Genomic DNA, 14,290 nt, shown 5'->3' with positions numbered 1-14,290 from the left:
CAGTGTTATAATAATCAATCCACACAAACAGGCTGAGACCAATCGGAAAAAAACATGGCCGACAGGCAGCCATCTTGGATTTTGACATTTGAAGTTTGTTATCGCTATTTTTCAGAAAGTACTGAAGGGATCTTTCTCAAACATTTTTGTAAGTTCCCCTTGGTCTGTAGTTCTGCATATTGCATCTTGGGACCAATAGGAAAACAACATGGCCGACAGGCAGCCATCTTTGATTTTGATAATTGAAGTTTGTTATCGCTATTTCTGAGAAAGTACTGAAGGGATCTTTCTCAAATTTCATATGTAGGTTCCCCTTGGTGCCTAGTTATGCATATTGCATTTTGAGACAAATCGGAAAACAACATGGCCGACAGGCAGCCATCTTGGATTTTGACAATTGAAGTTTGTTATCGCTATTTCTGAGAAAGTACTAAAGGGATCTTTCTCAAATTTCATATGTAGGCTCCCCTTGGTGCCTAGTTATGCATATTGCATTTTGAGACTAATCGGAAAACAACATGGCCGACAGGCAGCCATCTTGGATTTTGATAATTGAAGTTTGTTATCGCTATTTCTCAGAAAGTACTGAAGGGATCTTTCTCAAATTTTCATATGTAGGCTCCCCTGGGTGCCTAGTTATTCATATTGCATTTTGAGACTAATCGTAAAACAACATGGCCGACAGGCAGCCATCTTAGATTTTGACATTTGAAGTTTGTTATCGCTATTTTTCAGAAAGTACTGAAGGGATCTTTCTCAAACATTTTTGTAAGTTCCCCTTGGTCTGTAGTTCTGCATATTGCATCTTGGGACCAATAGGAAAACAACATGGCGGACAGACAACCATCTTGGATTTTGACAATTGAAGTTTGTTATCGCTATTTATCAGAAATTGCTGAAGGGATCTTTCTGAAATTTCATTTGTAGGTTGCCCTCTGTGCCTAGTTATGCATATTGGATTTTGAGACCAGTCAGAAAACAACCTGCCCGACAGGCAGCCATCTTGTATTTTGACAATTGAAGTTTGTTATCGCTATTTTACAGAAGGTACTGAAGGGATCTTTCTCAAATTTCATATGTAGGTTCCCCTTGGTCCCTGGTGTTGCATTTTGGGACCAATCCGAAAACAACAGACAGCCATTATCGCTAAATCTTAAATTTTTTATAGAGGTTCCTCTTGTTTGAAAAGTACTAGAGGGCTGTTTCTGAATTTACACAGATTAGTAAGACTTAGAGGAAGGGAAAAGTAGAGAAAAGATCAATCTGACATGGAACCTATAAAGATCATCAGGGGTCGACATTAACGCTTGTCCGATTGTCCGGTACCAGACGAAATTGATGTCGGACAAGTGAAATCATTAAAGTACTTGTCCGACGGGACAAGTAACAAATCTGTCATTGTGTTTTATTTATGTTATATTCTGAAGTCAAAACTGATTCAATACTCACTGTAAAATGAGTAAAAACTCCTTTAAATTGTGTTAACCATCGAACGGAAGTGAGTTGCATGCTTATTAAAGCTTCCTTCGGAACTACATAGAAATGATGGCAGACTTCCGAGGGCTCTCGAAAACATGTAATCGGTATCACTAGTATGTTTGAAACGCATGCGAATGCTGTACATGTGAGAGCATTGATACTATGACAGATACCGTCTGCTGGAATCGTAATAAAAATGAATCAGTTTTGATATAATTAAGGAGGCTACAGATGAAGCAGACTACCGTGCCCTAGAAAACGGTGACATGTTTTAATGTTTTTACAGTAGTAAGTTTGTTTAATAAGTTTAGTCGAACAGTTCTTCATGAAAGTTAATTATTTTAAAGTACTTCATTCATCTGCTTTTAGGTAAAAAAAGGATGGTTTAGTAAAACTTAATAACTTGTAATAATGCTTTCTAGCTGTTTTATTGTTGTTAGTAATTATTATGAGTCAAAATTATGGCTTGCAGTGCTTACCTCTACACTATAATAAATCATCTCGCTGTTTACACATAACAGATGGAAAGTAGAAACACATGTAGGACAAGTGATTATTTCATTCGGACAAGTGAATTTAGTGCAGAAAAAAGTTAATGTCGACCCCTGATCATTCAATGGTGGGCGCCAAGATCCCTCTGGGATCTCTTGTTTATCTATATTTTTCAAATATCTTAAGTCTTCCATCATCAAATGGCTATTGAAATCGGCATTTATCCGCCGTCTGTCTGTAAGGAATCCTTTTTAACGTCATTTCTTGAAAAGTACCTGAGGATTTTTTCTCAAAATTCATATGTAAGTTCCCCTTGGTCTCTAGTTGTGCATGTTTAACCATTCATCAGAAATTTCTTTTTAAATCTTCCTCAAATATCCTATGTTGGATGCTATTGATTTCAACCAGGAAGACAATGGGAATATGAGAAAAGTAGAAAAAAATATCAGTCCAATATAGATCCTATAATGATCATACAATGGTGGGCCCCGGGTACCCGCTGGGATCTCTGGTACGAACACGAGTTATCTTTACCCTTGTAAGGACACTACACTACTAGATAGCCACATTGTTGTACAATGGGCCACCTTCGGTAAAGGTCGTATAGCTAACGAAATATAAAATCAACGTAAACAATCAACCTACCTGGGATGGTGATAATCCCCATTGTTCTTCAGCTGAAAATAATTGAAATATATATAATATATAGCTTTAGTAAATATGAAATCTCGCAGCCTTAATTTAAAGTTGTTGTTAGAGATTTGGTTCACAGGAATTTCATAGTTAACTAATATATGGTATACTGTAGGTTTAGCCTTAAAAATGAGATTATTCACAATAAAAATGTAAATATTATGATTGGCCTGGTAAACCCGAGAAAACATTTACAGCATGGATGGAAACATTCATAAACCTCTATTATCTTAATGAAAAACTGGACTTTATTATTTCCTGGCGGTTACCATAGTTAGTAATGCATCCGTTATGCGGTATATCCAGGTGGCTGTCATCTGATTTCTCCGATGTCATCTTTACGCCAAGTGATGGTAAAAGATCAAACCATAGAAGTTCCAGCTGACGGAATGGCCACGAGCTGGCATCACCTGTTGCTAGGCTACCGTCATTGATGGACAAGTAGTTTTTAGATGTAGGTGTATACGGCCTCCACACAATCGCATCGTCAGCAAAAGTAGGATAGCTGTGAAAGGAAACATATCACTGGGTATAGTACGAATAAGTGAACGCTATCTCCGCATATTACCCGGTTATAGTAAGAATAAGATTACTATCTCCACATATTACCCGGTTATAGTAAGAATAAGATTACTATCTCCACATATTACCCGGTATAGTACGAATAAGCCAACTCTATCTCCGCATATTACCCGGTTATAGTAAGAATAAGCCAACTCCTGTCTCCACATATTTCCCGGTTATAATAAGAATAAGATTACTGTCTCCGCATATTACCGGTATAGTACGAATAAGATTGCTATATCCATATATTACCCAGTTATAGTAAGAAAAAGCCAACTCGATCTCCACATATTACCCGGTTATAGTAAGAATAAGCCAACTCAATCTCCGCATATTACCCGGTTATAGTAAGAATAAGATTACTATCTCCACATATTACCCGGTTATAGTAAGAATAAGCCAACTCAATCTCCACATATTACCCGGTTATAGTAAGAATAAGATTACTATCTCCACATATTACCCGGTTATAGTAAGAATAAGCCAACTAAATCTCCACATATTACCCGGTTATAGTAAGAATAAGCCAACTCAATCTCCACATATTACCCGGTTATAGTAAGAATAGGCCAACTCAATCTCCGCATATTACCCGGTTATAGTAAGAATAAGCCAACTCAATCTCCACATATTACCCGGTTATAGTAAGAATAAGATTACTATCTCCACATATTACCCGGTTATAGTAAGAATAAGATTACTATCTCCACATATTACCCGGTTATAGTAAGAATAAGCCAACTCAATCTCCACATATTACCCGGTTATAGTAAGAATAAGCCAACTCTATCTCCGCATATTACCCGGTTATAGTAAGAATAAGATTACTATCTCCACATATTACCCGGTTATAGTAAGAATAAGATTACTATCTCCACATATTACCCGGTTATAGTAAGAATAAGATTACTATCTCCACATATTACCGGTATAGTACGAATAAGCCAACTCTATCTCCGCATATTACCCGGTTATAGTAAGAATAAGCCAACTCAATCTCCACATATTACCCGGTTATAGTAAGAATAAGCCAACTCGATCTCCACATATTACCCGGTTATAGTAAGAATAAGATTACTATCTCCACATATTACCCGGTTATAGTAAGAATAAGCCAACTCAATCTCCACATATTACCCGGTTATAGTAAGAATAAGCCAACTCAATCTCCACATATTACCCGGTTATAGTAAGAATAAGCCAACTCGATCTCCACATATTACCCGGTTATAGTAAGAATAAGCCAACTCGATCTCCACATATTACCCGGTTATAGTAAGAATAAGCCAACTTGATCTCCACATATTACCCGGTTATAGTAAGAATAAGCCAACTCGATCTCCACATATTACCCGGTTATAGTAAGAATAGGCCAACTCGATCTCCACATATTACCCGGTTATAGTAAGAATAGGCCAACTCGATCTCCACATATTACCCGGTTATAGTAAGAATAAGCCAACTCGATCTCCACATATTACCCGGTTATAGTAAGAATAAGATTACTATCTCCACATATTACCTGGTTATAGTACGAATAAGCTCACTATATTAATAATACCGTTATATTGACGAACACGCTAACTCTGTCTCCTACCGACAGTGAAATATACATAAAAATCAATTAAATGGTTATACAAATGTATATACATTTAGTTATTAAAACATTAATATATATAGAATGTATACAGATATATTCAAACTATATACGAGATATATTTTAATGTTTTCAGTATTCAAAAGTGTAAACGTGGCTCATAAACCATGAATATCAATAGCAATTTACAAATGAATAAGTATTCTTTAAATTATCAATTGATTGTTGAGTAAAATATAGAAAACCACTAATCCCATTACTCAATAAGTGGTAAGCCTACTTAACGTTACCCATATCTCACGAAAAGAGACAAACGTGGTACTTACAAATATCTCACACTGAGACAGAACGTGCTACTTACCCATATCTCACACTGAGACAGAGCGTGCTACTTACCCATATCTCACACTGAGACAGAGCGTGCTACTTACCCATATCTCACACTGAGACAGAGCGGACTACTTACCCATATCTCACACACTGAGACAGAGAGTGTTACTTACCCATATCACACACTGAGACAGAACGTGCTACTTACAAATATCTCACAAACTCGGACAGAGCATTGTACTTGCCTATATTTCACAAACTGAGACGGAGCGTGCTATTTACCCATATCTCACACACTGAGACAGAGCGGACTACTTACCCATATCTCACACACTGAGACAGAACGTGCTACTTACCCATATCTCACACTGAGACAGAGCGGACTACTTACCCATATCTCACACACTGAGACAGAGCGTGCTACTTACCCATATCTCACAAACTGAGACAGAGCGGACTACTTACCCATATCTCACACACTGAGACAGAGCGTGTTACTTACCCATATCTCACACACTGAGACAGAGCGGACTACTTACCCATATCTCACACACTGAGACAGAGCGTGCTACTTACCCATATCTCACACTGAGACAGAGCGGACTACTTACCCATATCTCACACACTGAGACAGAGCGGACTACTTACCCATATCTCACACACTGAGACAGGGCGGACTACTTACCCATATCTCACACACTGAGACAGAGCATGCTACTTACCCATATCTCACAAACTGAGACAGAGCGGACTACTTACCCATATCTCACACACTGAGACAGGGCGGACTACTTACCCATATCTCACACACTGAGACAGAGCGTGTTACTTACCCATATCTCACACACTGAGACAGAGCGTGTTACTTACCCATATCTCACACACTGAGTCAGAACGTGCTACTTACCCATATCTCACACACTGAGACAGAGCATGCTACTTACCCATATCTCACAAACTGAGACAGAGCGGACTACTTACCCATATCTCACACACTGAGACAGGGCGGACTACTTACCCATATCTCACACACTGAGACAGAGAGTGTTACTTACCCATATCTCACACTGAGACAGAGCGTGCTACTTACCCATATCTCATACTGAGACAGGGCGGACTACTTACCCATATCTCACACACTGAGACAGAGCGTGCTACTTACCCATATCTCACACACTGAGACAGAGCGTGCTACTTACCCATATCTCACACACTGAGACAGAGCGTGCTACTTACCCATATCTCACAAACTGAGACAGAGCGTGCTACTTACCCATATCTCACACTGAGACAGAGCGTGCTACTTACCCATATCTCACACTGAGACAGAGCGTGCTACTTACCCATATCTCACACACTGAGACAGAGCGGACTACTTACCCATATCTCACACACTGAGACAGAGCGTGCTACTTACCCATATCTCACAAACTGAGACAGAGCGGACTACTTACCCATATCTCACACTGAGACAGAGCGTGCTACTTACCCATATCTCACACTGAGACAGAGCGTGCTACTTACCCATATCTCACACACTGAGACAGAACGTGCTACTTACCCATATCTCACACTGAGACAGAGCGGACTACTTACCCATATCTCACACTGAGACAGAGCGTGCTACTTACCCATATCTCACACACTGAGACAGAGCGTGCTACTTACCCATATCACACACTGAGACAGAGCGTGTTACTTACCCATATCACACACTGAGACAGAACGTGTTACTTACCCATATCTCACAAACTGAGACAGAGCGGACTACTTACCCATATCTCACACACTGAGACAGAGCGTGCTACTTACCCATATCTCACACTGAGACAGAGCGTGTTACTTACCCATATCTCACACTGAGACAGAGCGTGTTACTTACCCATATCACACACTGAGACAGAGCGTGTTACTTACCCATATCTCATACTGAGACAGAGCGTGCTACTTACCCATATCTCACAAACTGAGACAGAGCGGACTACTTACCCATATCTCACACTGAGACAGAGCGGACTACTTACCCATATCTCACACTGAGACAGAGCGGACTACTTACCCATATCTCACACACTGAGACAGAGCATGCTACTTACCCATATCTCACAAACTGAGACAGAGCGTGCTACTTACCCATATCTCACACACTGAGACAGAGAGTGTTACTTACCCATATCACACACTGAGACAGAGCGTGCTACTTACCCATATCACACACTGAGACAGGGCGGACTACTTACCCATATCTCACACACTGAGACAGAGCGTGCTACTTACCCATATCTCACACTGAGACAGGGCGGACTACTTACCCATATCTCACACACTGAGACAGAGCGTGTTACTTACCCATATCTCACAAACTGAGACAGAACGTGCTACTTACCCATATCTCACACTGAGACAGAGCGGACTACTTACCCATATCTCACAAACTGAGACAGAGCGTGCTACTTACCCATATCACACACTGAGATAGGGCGGACTACTTACCCATATCTCACACACTGAGACAGAGCGTGTTACTTACCCATATATCACACACTGAGACAGAGCGTGTTACTTACCCATATCACACACTGAGACAGAGCGTGCTACTTACCCATATCTCACAAACTGAGACAGAGCGTGCTACTTACCCATATCTCACACACTGAGACAGAGCGTGCTACTTACCCATATCTCACACACTGAGACAGAGCGTGCTACTTACCCATATCTCACACTGAGACAGAGCGGACTACTTACCCATATCTCACACACTCAGACAGAGCGTGCTACTTACCCATATCACACACTGAGACAGAGCGTGCTACTTACCCATATCTCACACTGAGACAGAGCGTGTTACTTACCCATATCACACACTGAGACAGAGCGTGTTACTTACCCATATATCACACACTGAGACAGAGCGTGCTACTTACCCATATCTCACACTGAGACAGAGCGGACTACTTACCCATATCTCACACTGAGACAGAGCGTGCTACTTACCCATATCTCACACACTGAGACAGAGCGTGCTACTTACCCATATCTCACAAACTGAGACAGAGCGTGTTACTTACCCATATCTCACACACTGAGACAGAACGTGTTACTTACCCATATCTCACACACTGAGTCAGAACGTGCTACTTACCCATATCTCATACTGAGACAGAGCGTGCTACTTACCCATATCTAACACACTGACACAGAGCGGACTACTTACCCATATCTCACACTGAGACAGAGCGTGCTACTTACCCATATCTCACACAGAGACAGAGCGTGCTACTTACCCATATCTCACAAACTGAGACAGGGCGGACTACTTACCCATATCTCACACTGAGACAGAGCGTGCTACTTACCCATATCTCACACTGAGACAGAGAGTGTTACTTACCCATATCTCACACACTGAGACAGAGCGTGCTACTTACCCATATCTCACACACTGAGACAGAGCGGACTACTTACCCATATCTCACACTGAGACAGAGCGGACTACTTACCCATATCTCACACTGAGACAGAGCGTGCTACTTACCCATATCCCACACACTGAGACAGAACGTGTTACTTACCCATATCTCACAAACTGAGACAGGGCGGACTACTTACCCATATCTCACACTGAGACAGAGCGGACTACTTACCCATATCTCACACACTGAGACAGAGCGTGCTACTTACCCATATCTCACAAACTGAGACAGGGCGGACTACTTACCCATATCTCACACTGAGACAGAGCGGACTACTTACCCATATCTCACACACTGAGACAGAGCGTGCTACTTACCCATATCTCACACTGAGACAGAGCGGACTACTTACCCATATCTCACACACTGAGACAGAGCGTGCTACTTACCCATATCTCACACTGAGACAGGGCGTGTTACTTACCCATATCTCACACACTGAGACAAAGCGTGCTACTTACCCATATCTCACACTGAGACAGAGCGTGCTACTTACCCATATCTCACACTGAGACAGGGCGTGTTACTTACCCATATCTCACACACTGAGACAGAGCGTGCTACTTACCCATATCTCACACTGAGACAGAGCGGACTACTTACCCATATCTCACACACTGAGACAGAGCGGACTACTTACCCATATCTCACACTGAGACAGAGCGGACTACTTACCCATATCTCACACTGAGACAGAGCGGACTACTTACCCATATCTCACACTGAGACAGAGCGTGCTACTTACCCATATCTCACAAACTGAGACAGAGCGGACTACTTACCCATATCTCACAAACTGAGACAGGGCGGACTACTTACCCATATCTCACACTGAGACAGAGCGTGCTACTTACCCATATCTCACAAACTGAGACAGAGCGGACTACTTACCCATATCTCACACACTGAGACAGAGCGTGCTACTTACCCATATATCACAAACTGAGACAGAGCGGAGTACTTACCCATATATCACACACTGAGACAGAGCGTGTTACTTACCCATATCTAACACACTGAGACAGAGCGTACTACTTACCCATATCTCACACTGAGACAGAGCGGACTACTTACCCATATCTCACACACCGAGACAGGGCGTGTTACTTACCCATATCTCACAAACTGAGACAGAGCGTGTTACTTACCCATATCTCACACTGAGACAGAGCGTGCTACTTACCCATATCTCATACTGAGACAGGGCGTGTTACTTACCCATATCTCACAAACTGAGACAGAGCGGACTACTTACCCATATCTCACACTGAGACAGAGAGTGTTACTTACCCATATCACACACTGAGACAGAGCGTGTTACTTACCCATATCTCACACTGAGACAGAGCGTGCTACTTACCCATATCTCACACTGAGACAGAGCGGACTACTTACCCATATCTCACAAACTGAGACAGGGCGGACTACTTACCCATATCTCACACTGAGACAGAGAGTGTTACTTACCCATATCTCACACAGAGACAGAGCGTGCTACTTACCCATATCTCACACTGAGACAGAGCGGACTACTTACCCATATCTCATACTGAGACAGAGCGGACTACTTACCCATATCTCACACACTGAGACAGAGCGTGCTACTTACCCATATCCCACATACTGAGACAGAACGTGCTACTTACCCATATCTCACACTGAGACAGAGCGTGCTACTTACCCATATCTCACAAACTGAGACAGAGCGGACTACTTACCCATATCTCACACACTGAGACAGAGCGTGCTACTTACCCATATCTCACACTGAGACAGAGCGTGTTACTTACCCATATCTCACACTGAGACAGAGCGTGTTACTTACCCATATCACACACTGAGACAGAGCGTGTTACTTACCCATATCTCATACTGAGACAGAGCGTGCTACTTACCCATATCTCACAAACTGAGACAGAGCATGATTTACGGACTGGACATCTGCACTACAGTTCGTCAGTACGCACATTAATGTTGTGGTCACATTCTTATCATTACTGACGGACAAGCCTACACTGGTCAAGAGAGTCAAGCCCTGTGTATAATAGGAGTTTGCGAAGGAAAGAACGCTTGACCATAGAAAGTCGGCTACCATATTGACACCACAATCCTCCTGGTTTGAGTAGTAGAATGCTGTTAATGTTTTCACCATCAGCTGTTTTGTCCTCTCGTTCGTGTCAACAGCCAATAAATCTACGACGTGTTGACTCATTTCTTCAAAGTCTGTGGAATCACAGTCGTGCCGATGGCTAGTCTTTTGATCTAGAAATGGTAAGTCAGTGAGGATCACATCCACCATGTTCGGATGAGGAACTAATCTACCGAACATTGCTCCATGGACTCTTGCTGGAAAATTACTATCAGAGACGGGCCAAAACAATGGACGTGTCCGCCGTCCTGTAGATAGGTTTGATGAATTCAGGAGAGATGACGGATCGAGCTGCAGTAGACATTTGTGTATTGACTGACCAATTGACGCACAGCGTTGTCGTATAACGTCAAAGTTAAATAAAGTGTTCGTTTCTTTGTTTTCGAACTCAAAATCACCACTGTAGGTCACTATCTTGTCATACAAGTTATTAAATGTACTCGATATGTGTTTTTGAGACGTGAAATAATCACACACTAACACAACATTTTTTGGATTTCCATTGAAACGTGCAATATTCTGTTTCACCCAATTTAATACTGCCACCTGGTCAAGTAGACCCACATTACCCGGATAGTGACCCTCCAGTGACAGAAAGCCAAACACTCCAAGTCGAAAATTAAATGTCACTACGATCACATGATTAGAAATGGCAATGGATTTCCCATCGATCATTGCACCGGAACCTCCCTGAAAGTAACCAGGATGCACAATCACAACAACCGGAAGTTTATCGTTGTTTGAAGAACGAATGTCACCAGGGACGTAGATGTTAAGAAATAAACAGTTTTCGCTCATTGTCAGCATTTGAAGACCGTCGTTTCTGATGCTTTGCATACAGATAGGGCTAAAAAAAGTTGAATTTCGAATTCCATCCCATTTAACAGTAACATCCGGTTTCTGAAACCGAAGTGGACCTAAAGGTGCTTTCGCGTACGGCACACCTAGATATGATGTCACATGGCCTTGTGACGTAGAAAGTTGAACACCCGATAAAAGTCCCCCTCTAACACGAACGACGGAATCAGAGGTCACGTTATTGACATAGACCATGACGACATAAAGAAGTTTCCACATACCTAATGCTACAACAATTTCTAACATCGTGCTCAATACATTTCCTTCGTCGTGGGACAAATGTGACAGGGTGACGTGCCTTGCTGTGTGGAAATAATTGAAAATATTATGATCACCCTTCCTTCCAATCAAACTCACTTCTTGTTGAACGGAAGCATTAATGCGTGCAAGGTGGACGGTCGTGATGGTAGCGTACACTTCGACCTGTCAAACCTCACGAACGACATGTACTACACGCGCGCCGACATGTACGACACGTGGTCACCGTGTCCGTCCAGCCTGTTACCTAGGTGAACTATGTATGTTAATGTAGGCCCCACTCACTTATAGACCGGACGTGAGTTACAATGTTTTCGTCGAGGTTTATTTTACTTCCATTTCATGGAATGTTAGCCCCAGTTATATGACGTCATTCCAACCTTTACAGTATTTTCTTTCTTATCATTCCATCTTTGTACACCTGGAAATTCCACTTCATAGATAAGGTAGTTTTAATGACGTAGTAATATTGTATTGCTAATTTTAGCATAAAAAACAAAGGCTGTCACACGATCTGGGACTCCATTACTGGAATAAGGAATATGGAATGGCATTTGGCACTACCCTGAGACGTCCATTATATCCATATGACGTCACATATAATATTACGGTTCTCTTGCATTGGTCATAACCGACAAATAAGAATGACTGTTGAATATTTTGATGTCAGTCTTGTGCATTGATGTGTAAAATCCTGGATTGTTCTCTTTAACAAGTTGGCTTTGTTGCTATTTAGAAATCAGTTATTTATTGGGTTGGCGGCTAATCTGGAAAATAAAACAGACATGTTTATAGAAAAATAAGATTATCATTAAAAACCAAAGAAATTTTAGTAATGATTAGTGTATGACTTGGGCTTGGTACCACATCAGTATGGTCTAGGAGCTTGGTACCACAACAGTATGATCTAGGAGCTTGGTACTACACCAGTATGGTCAAGGATCTTGGTACCACATCAGTATGGTCGAGGAGCTTGGTACTACAACAGTATGGTCTAGGAGCTTGGTACCACATCAGTATGGTCAAGGATCTTGGTACCACATCAGTATGGTCGAGGAGCTTGGTACTACAACAGTATGGTCTAGGAGCTTGGTACCACATCAGTAAGGTCTAGGAGCTTGGTACCAAATCAGTATGGTCTAGGAGCTTGGTACCACAGCAGTATGGTCTAGGAGCTTGGTACCTCATCAGTATGGTCTAGGAGCTTGGTACCACATCAGTATGGTCTAGAGGCTTGGTACCACATCAGTATGGTCTAGGATCTTGGCACCACATCAGTATGGTCTAGGAGCGTGGTACCACATCAGTATGGTCTAGAAGCGTGGTACCACATCAGTATGGTCTAGAAGCTTGGTACCACATCAGTATGGTCTAGGAGCTTGGTACCAAATCAGTATGGTCTAGGAGCTTGGTACCACAGCAGTATGGTCTAGGATTTTGGTATCAAATCAATATGGTCTAGGAGCTTGGTACTACAACAGTATGGTCTAGGAACTTGGTACCACAGCAGTATGGTCTAGGATTTTGGTATCAAATCAATATGGTCTAGGAGATTGGTATCAAATCAGTATGGTCTAGGAGCTTGGTACCACAGCAGTATGGTCTAGGAGCTTGGTACCACAACAGTATGATCTAGGAGCTTGATACCATATCAGTATGGTCTAGGAGCTTGGTACCACATCAGTATGGTCTAGGAGCTTGGTACCACATCGATATGGTCTAGGAGCTTCATACCAAATCATGTAGAGGGTCGGAACCTGATGTAGAGGGAAGGGACTTGGTGTCGAGGGTCGGGACTTGATGTACAGGGCGGGGACCTGGTGTAGATGGAAGGGACCTGATGTAGAGGGTCGGGACCACCTGATGTAGAGGGTTGGGACCTGGTGTAGAGGGTCGAGACCTGATGTATAGGGTCGGGACCTGATGTAGAGGGTCGGGACCTGATGTACAGGGTCGGGACCTGGTGTAGAGGGTGGGGACTGATGTAGAGGGTTGGGACCTGGTGTAGATGGAAGGGACCTGATGTAGAGGGTTGGGACCTGGTGTAGAGGGTCGAGACCTGATGTATAGGGTCGGGACCTGATGTAGAGGGTCGGAACCTGATGTAGAGGGTCGGGACCTGATGTAGAGGGTCGGGACCTGATGTAGAAGGTTGGGACCTAATGTAGAGGGTCGGGACCTGATGTACAGGGTCGGGACCTGATGTAAAGTGTCGGGACCTGATGTACAGGGTTGGTACCTGATGTAGAAAGTCGGGACCTGATGTAGAGGGTCGGTACCTGATGTAGAGGGTCGGGACCTGCTGTAGAGGGTCGGGACCTGATGTAGAGGGTTGGGACCTGATGTAGAGGGAAGGGACTTGGTGTCGAGGGTCGGGACTTGATGTAGAGGGTC

The 14,290-nt window shown here is 42.6% G+C and overlaps 1 protein-coding gene across 7 annotated transcripts in view; it reads right to left on the bottom strand.

Annotated features, from left to right (window-relative positions):
- Nucleotides 1-14,290, bottom strand: part of LOC117314721 — a 55,322-nt gene that overhangs the window by 27,615 nt on the left and 13,417 nt on the right. For all 7 annotated transcript variants that reach the window (XR_004529574.1, XR_004529575.1, XR_004529577.1 and 4 more), the window contains exons 2-4: nt 10,527-12,663; nt 2,934-3,169; nt 2,617-2,648 (exon numbers count right to left, since the gene is read on the bottom strand). Coding sequence is in view for 1 of the 7 variants with exons in the window: in XM_033868815.1 (XP_033724706.1) it covers nt 2,617-2,648; nt 2,934-3,169; nt 10,527-11,884 (1,626 nt within the window). In the remaining 6 variants the exon portion in view is untranslated. The remainder of the gene's footprint in view (nt 1-2,616; nt 2,649-2,933; nt 3,170-10,526; nt 12,664-14,290) is intronic.

This window comes from Pecten maximus, chromosome 2 (assembly GCF_902652985.1).
Source record: "Pecten maximus chromosome 2, xPecMax1.1, whole genome shotgun sequence".
Lineage (NCBI taxonomy): Eukaryota > Metazoa > Mollusca > Bivalvia > Pectinida > Pectinidae > Pecten > Pecten maximus.
Note: the sequence above shows the minus strand (reverse complement) of the source record. Positions and strands in the feature narration are given on the sequence as shown.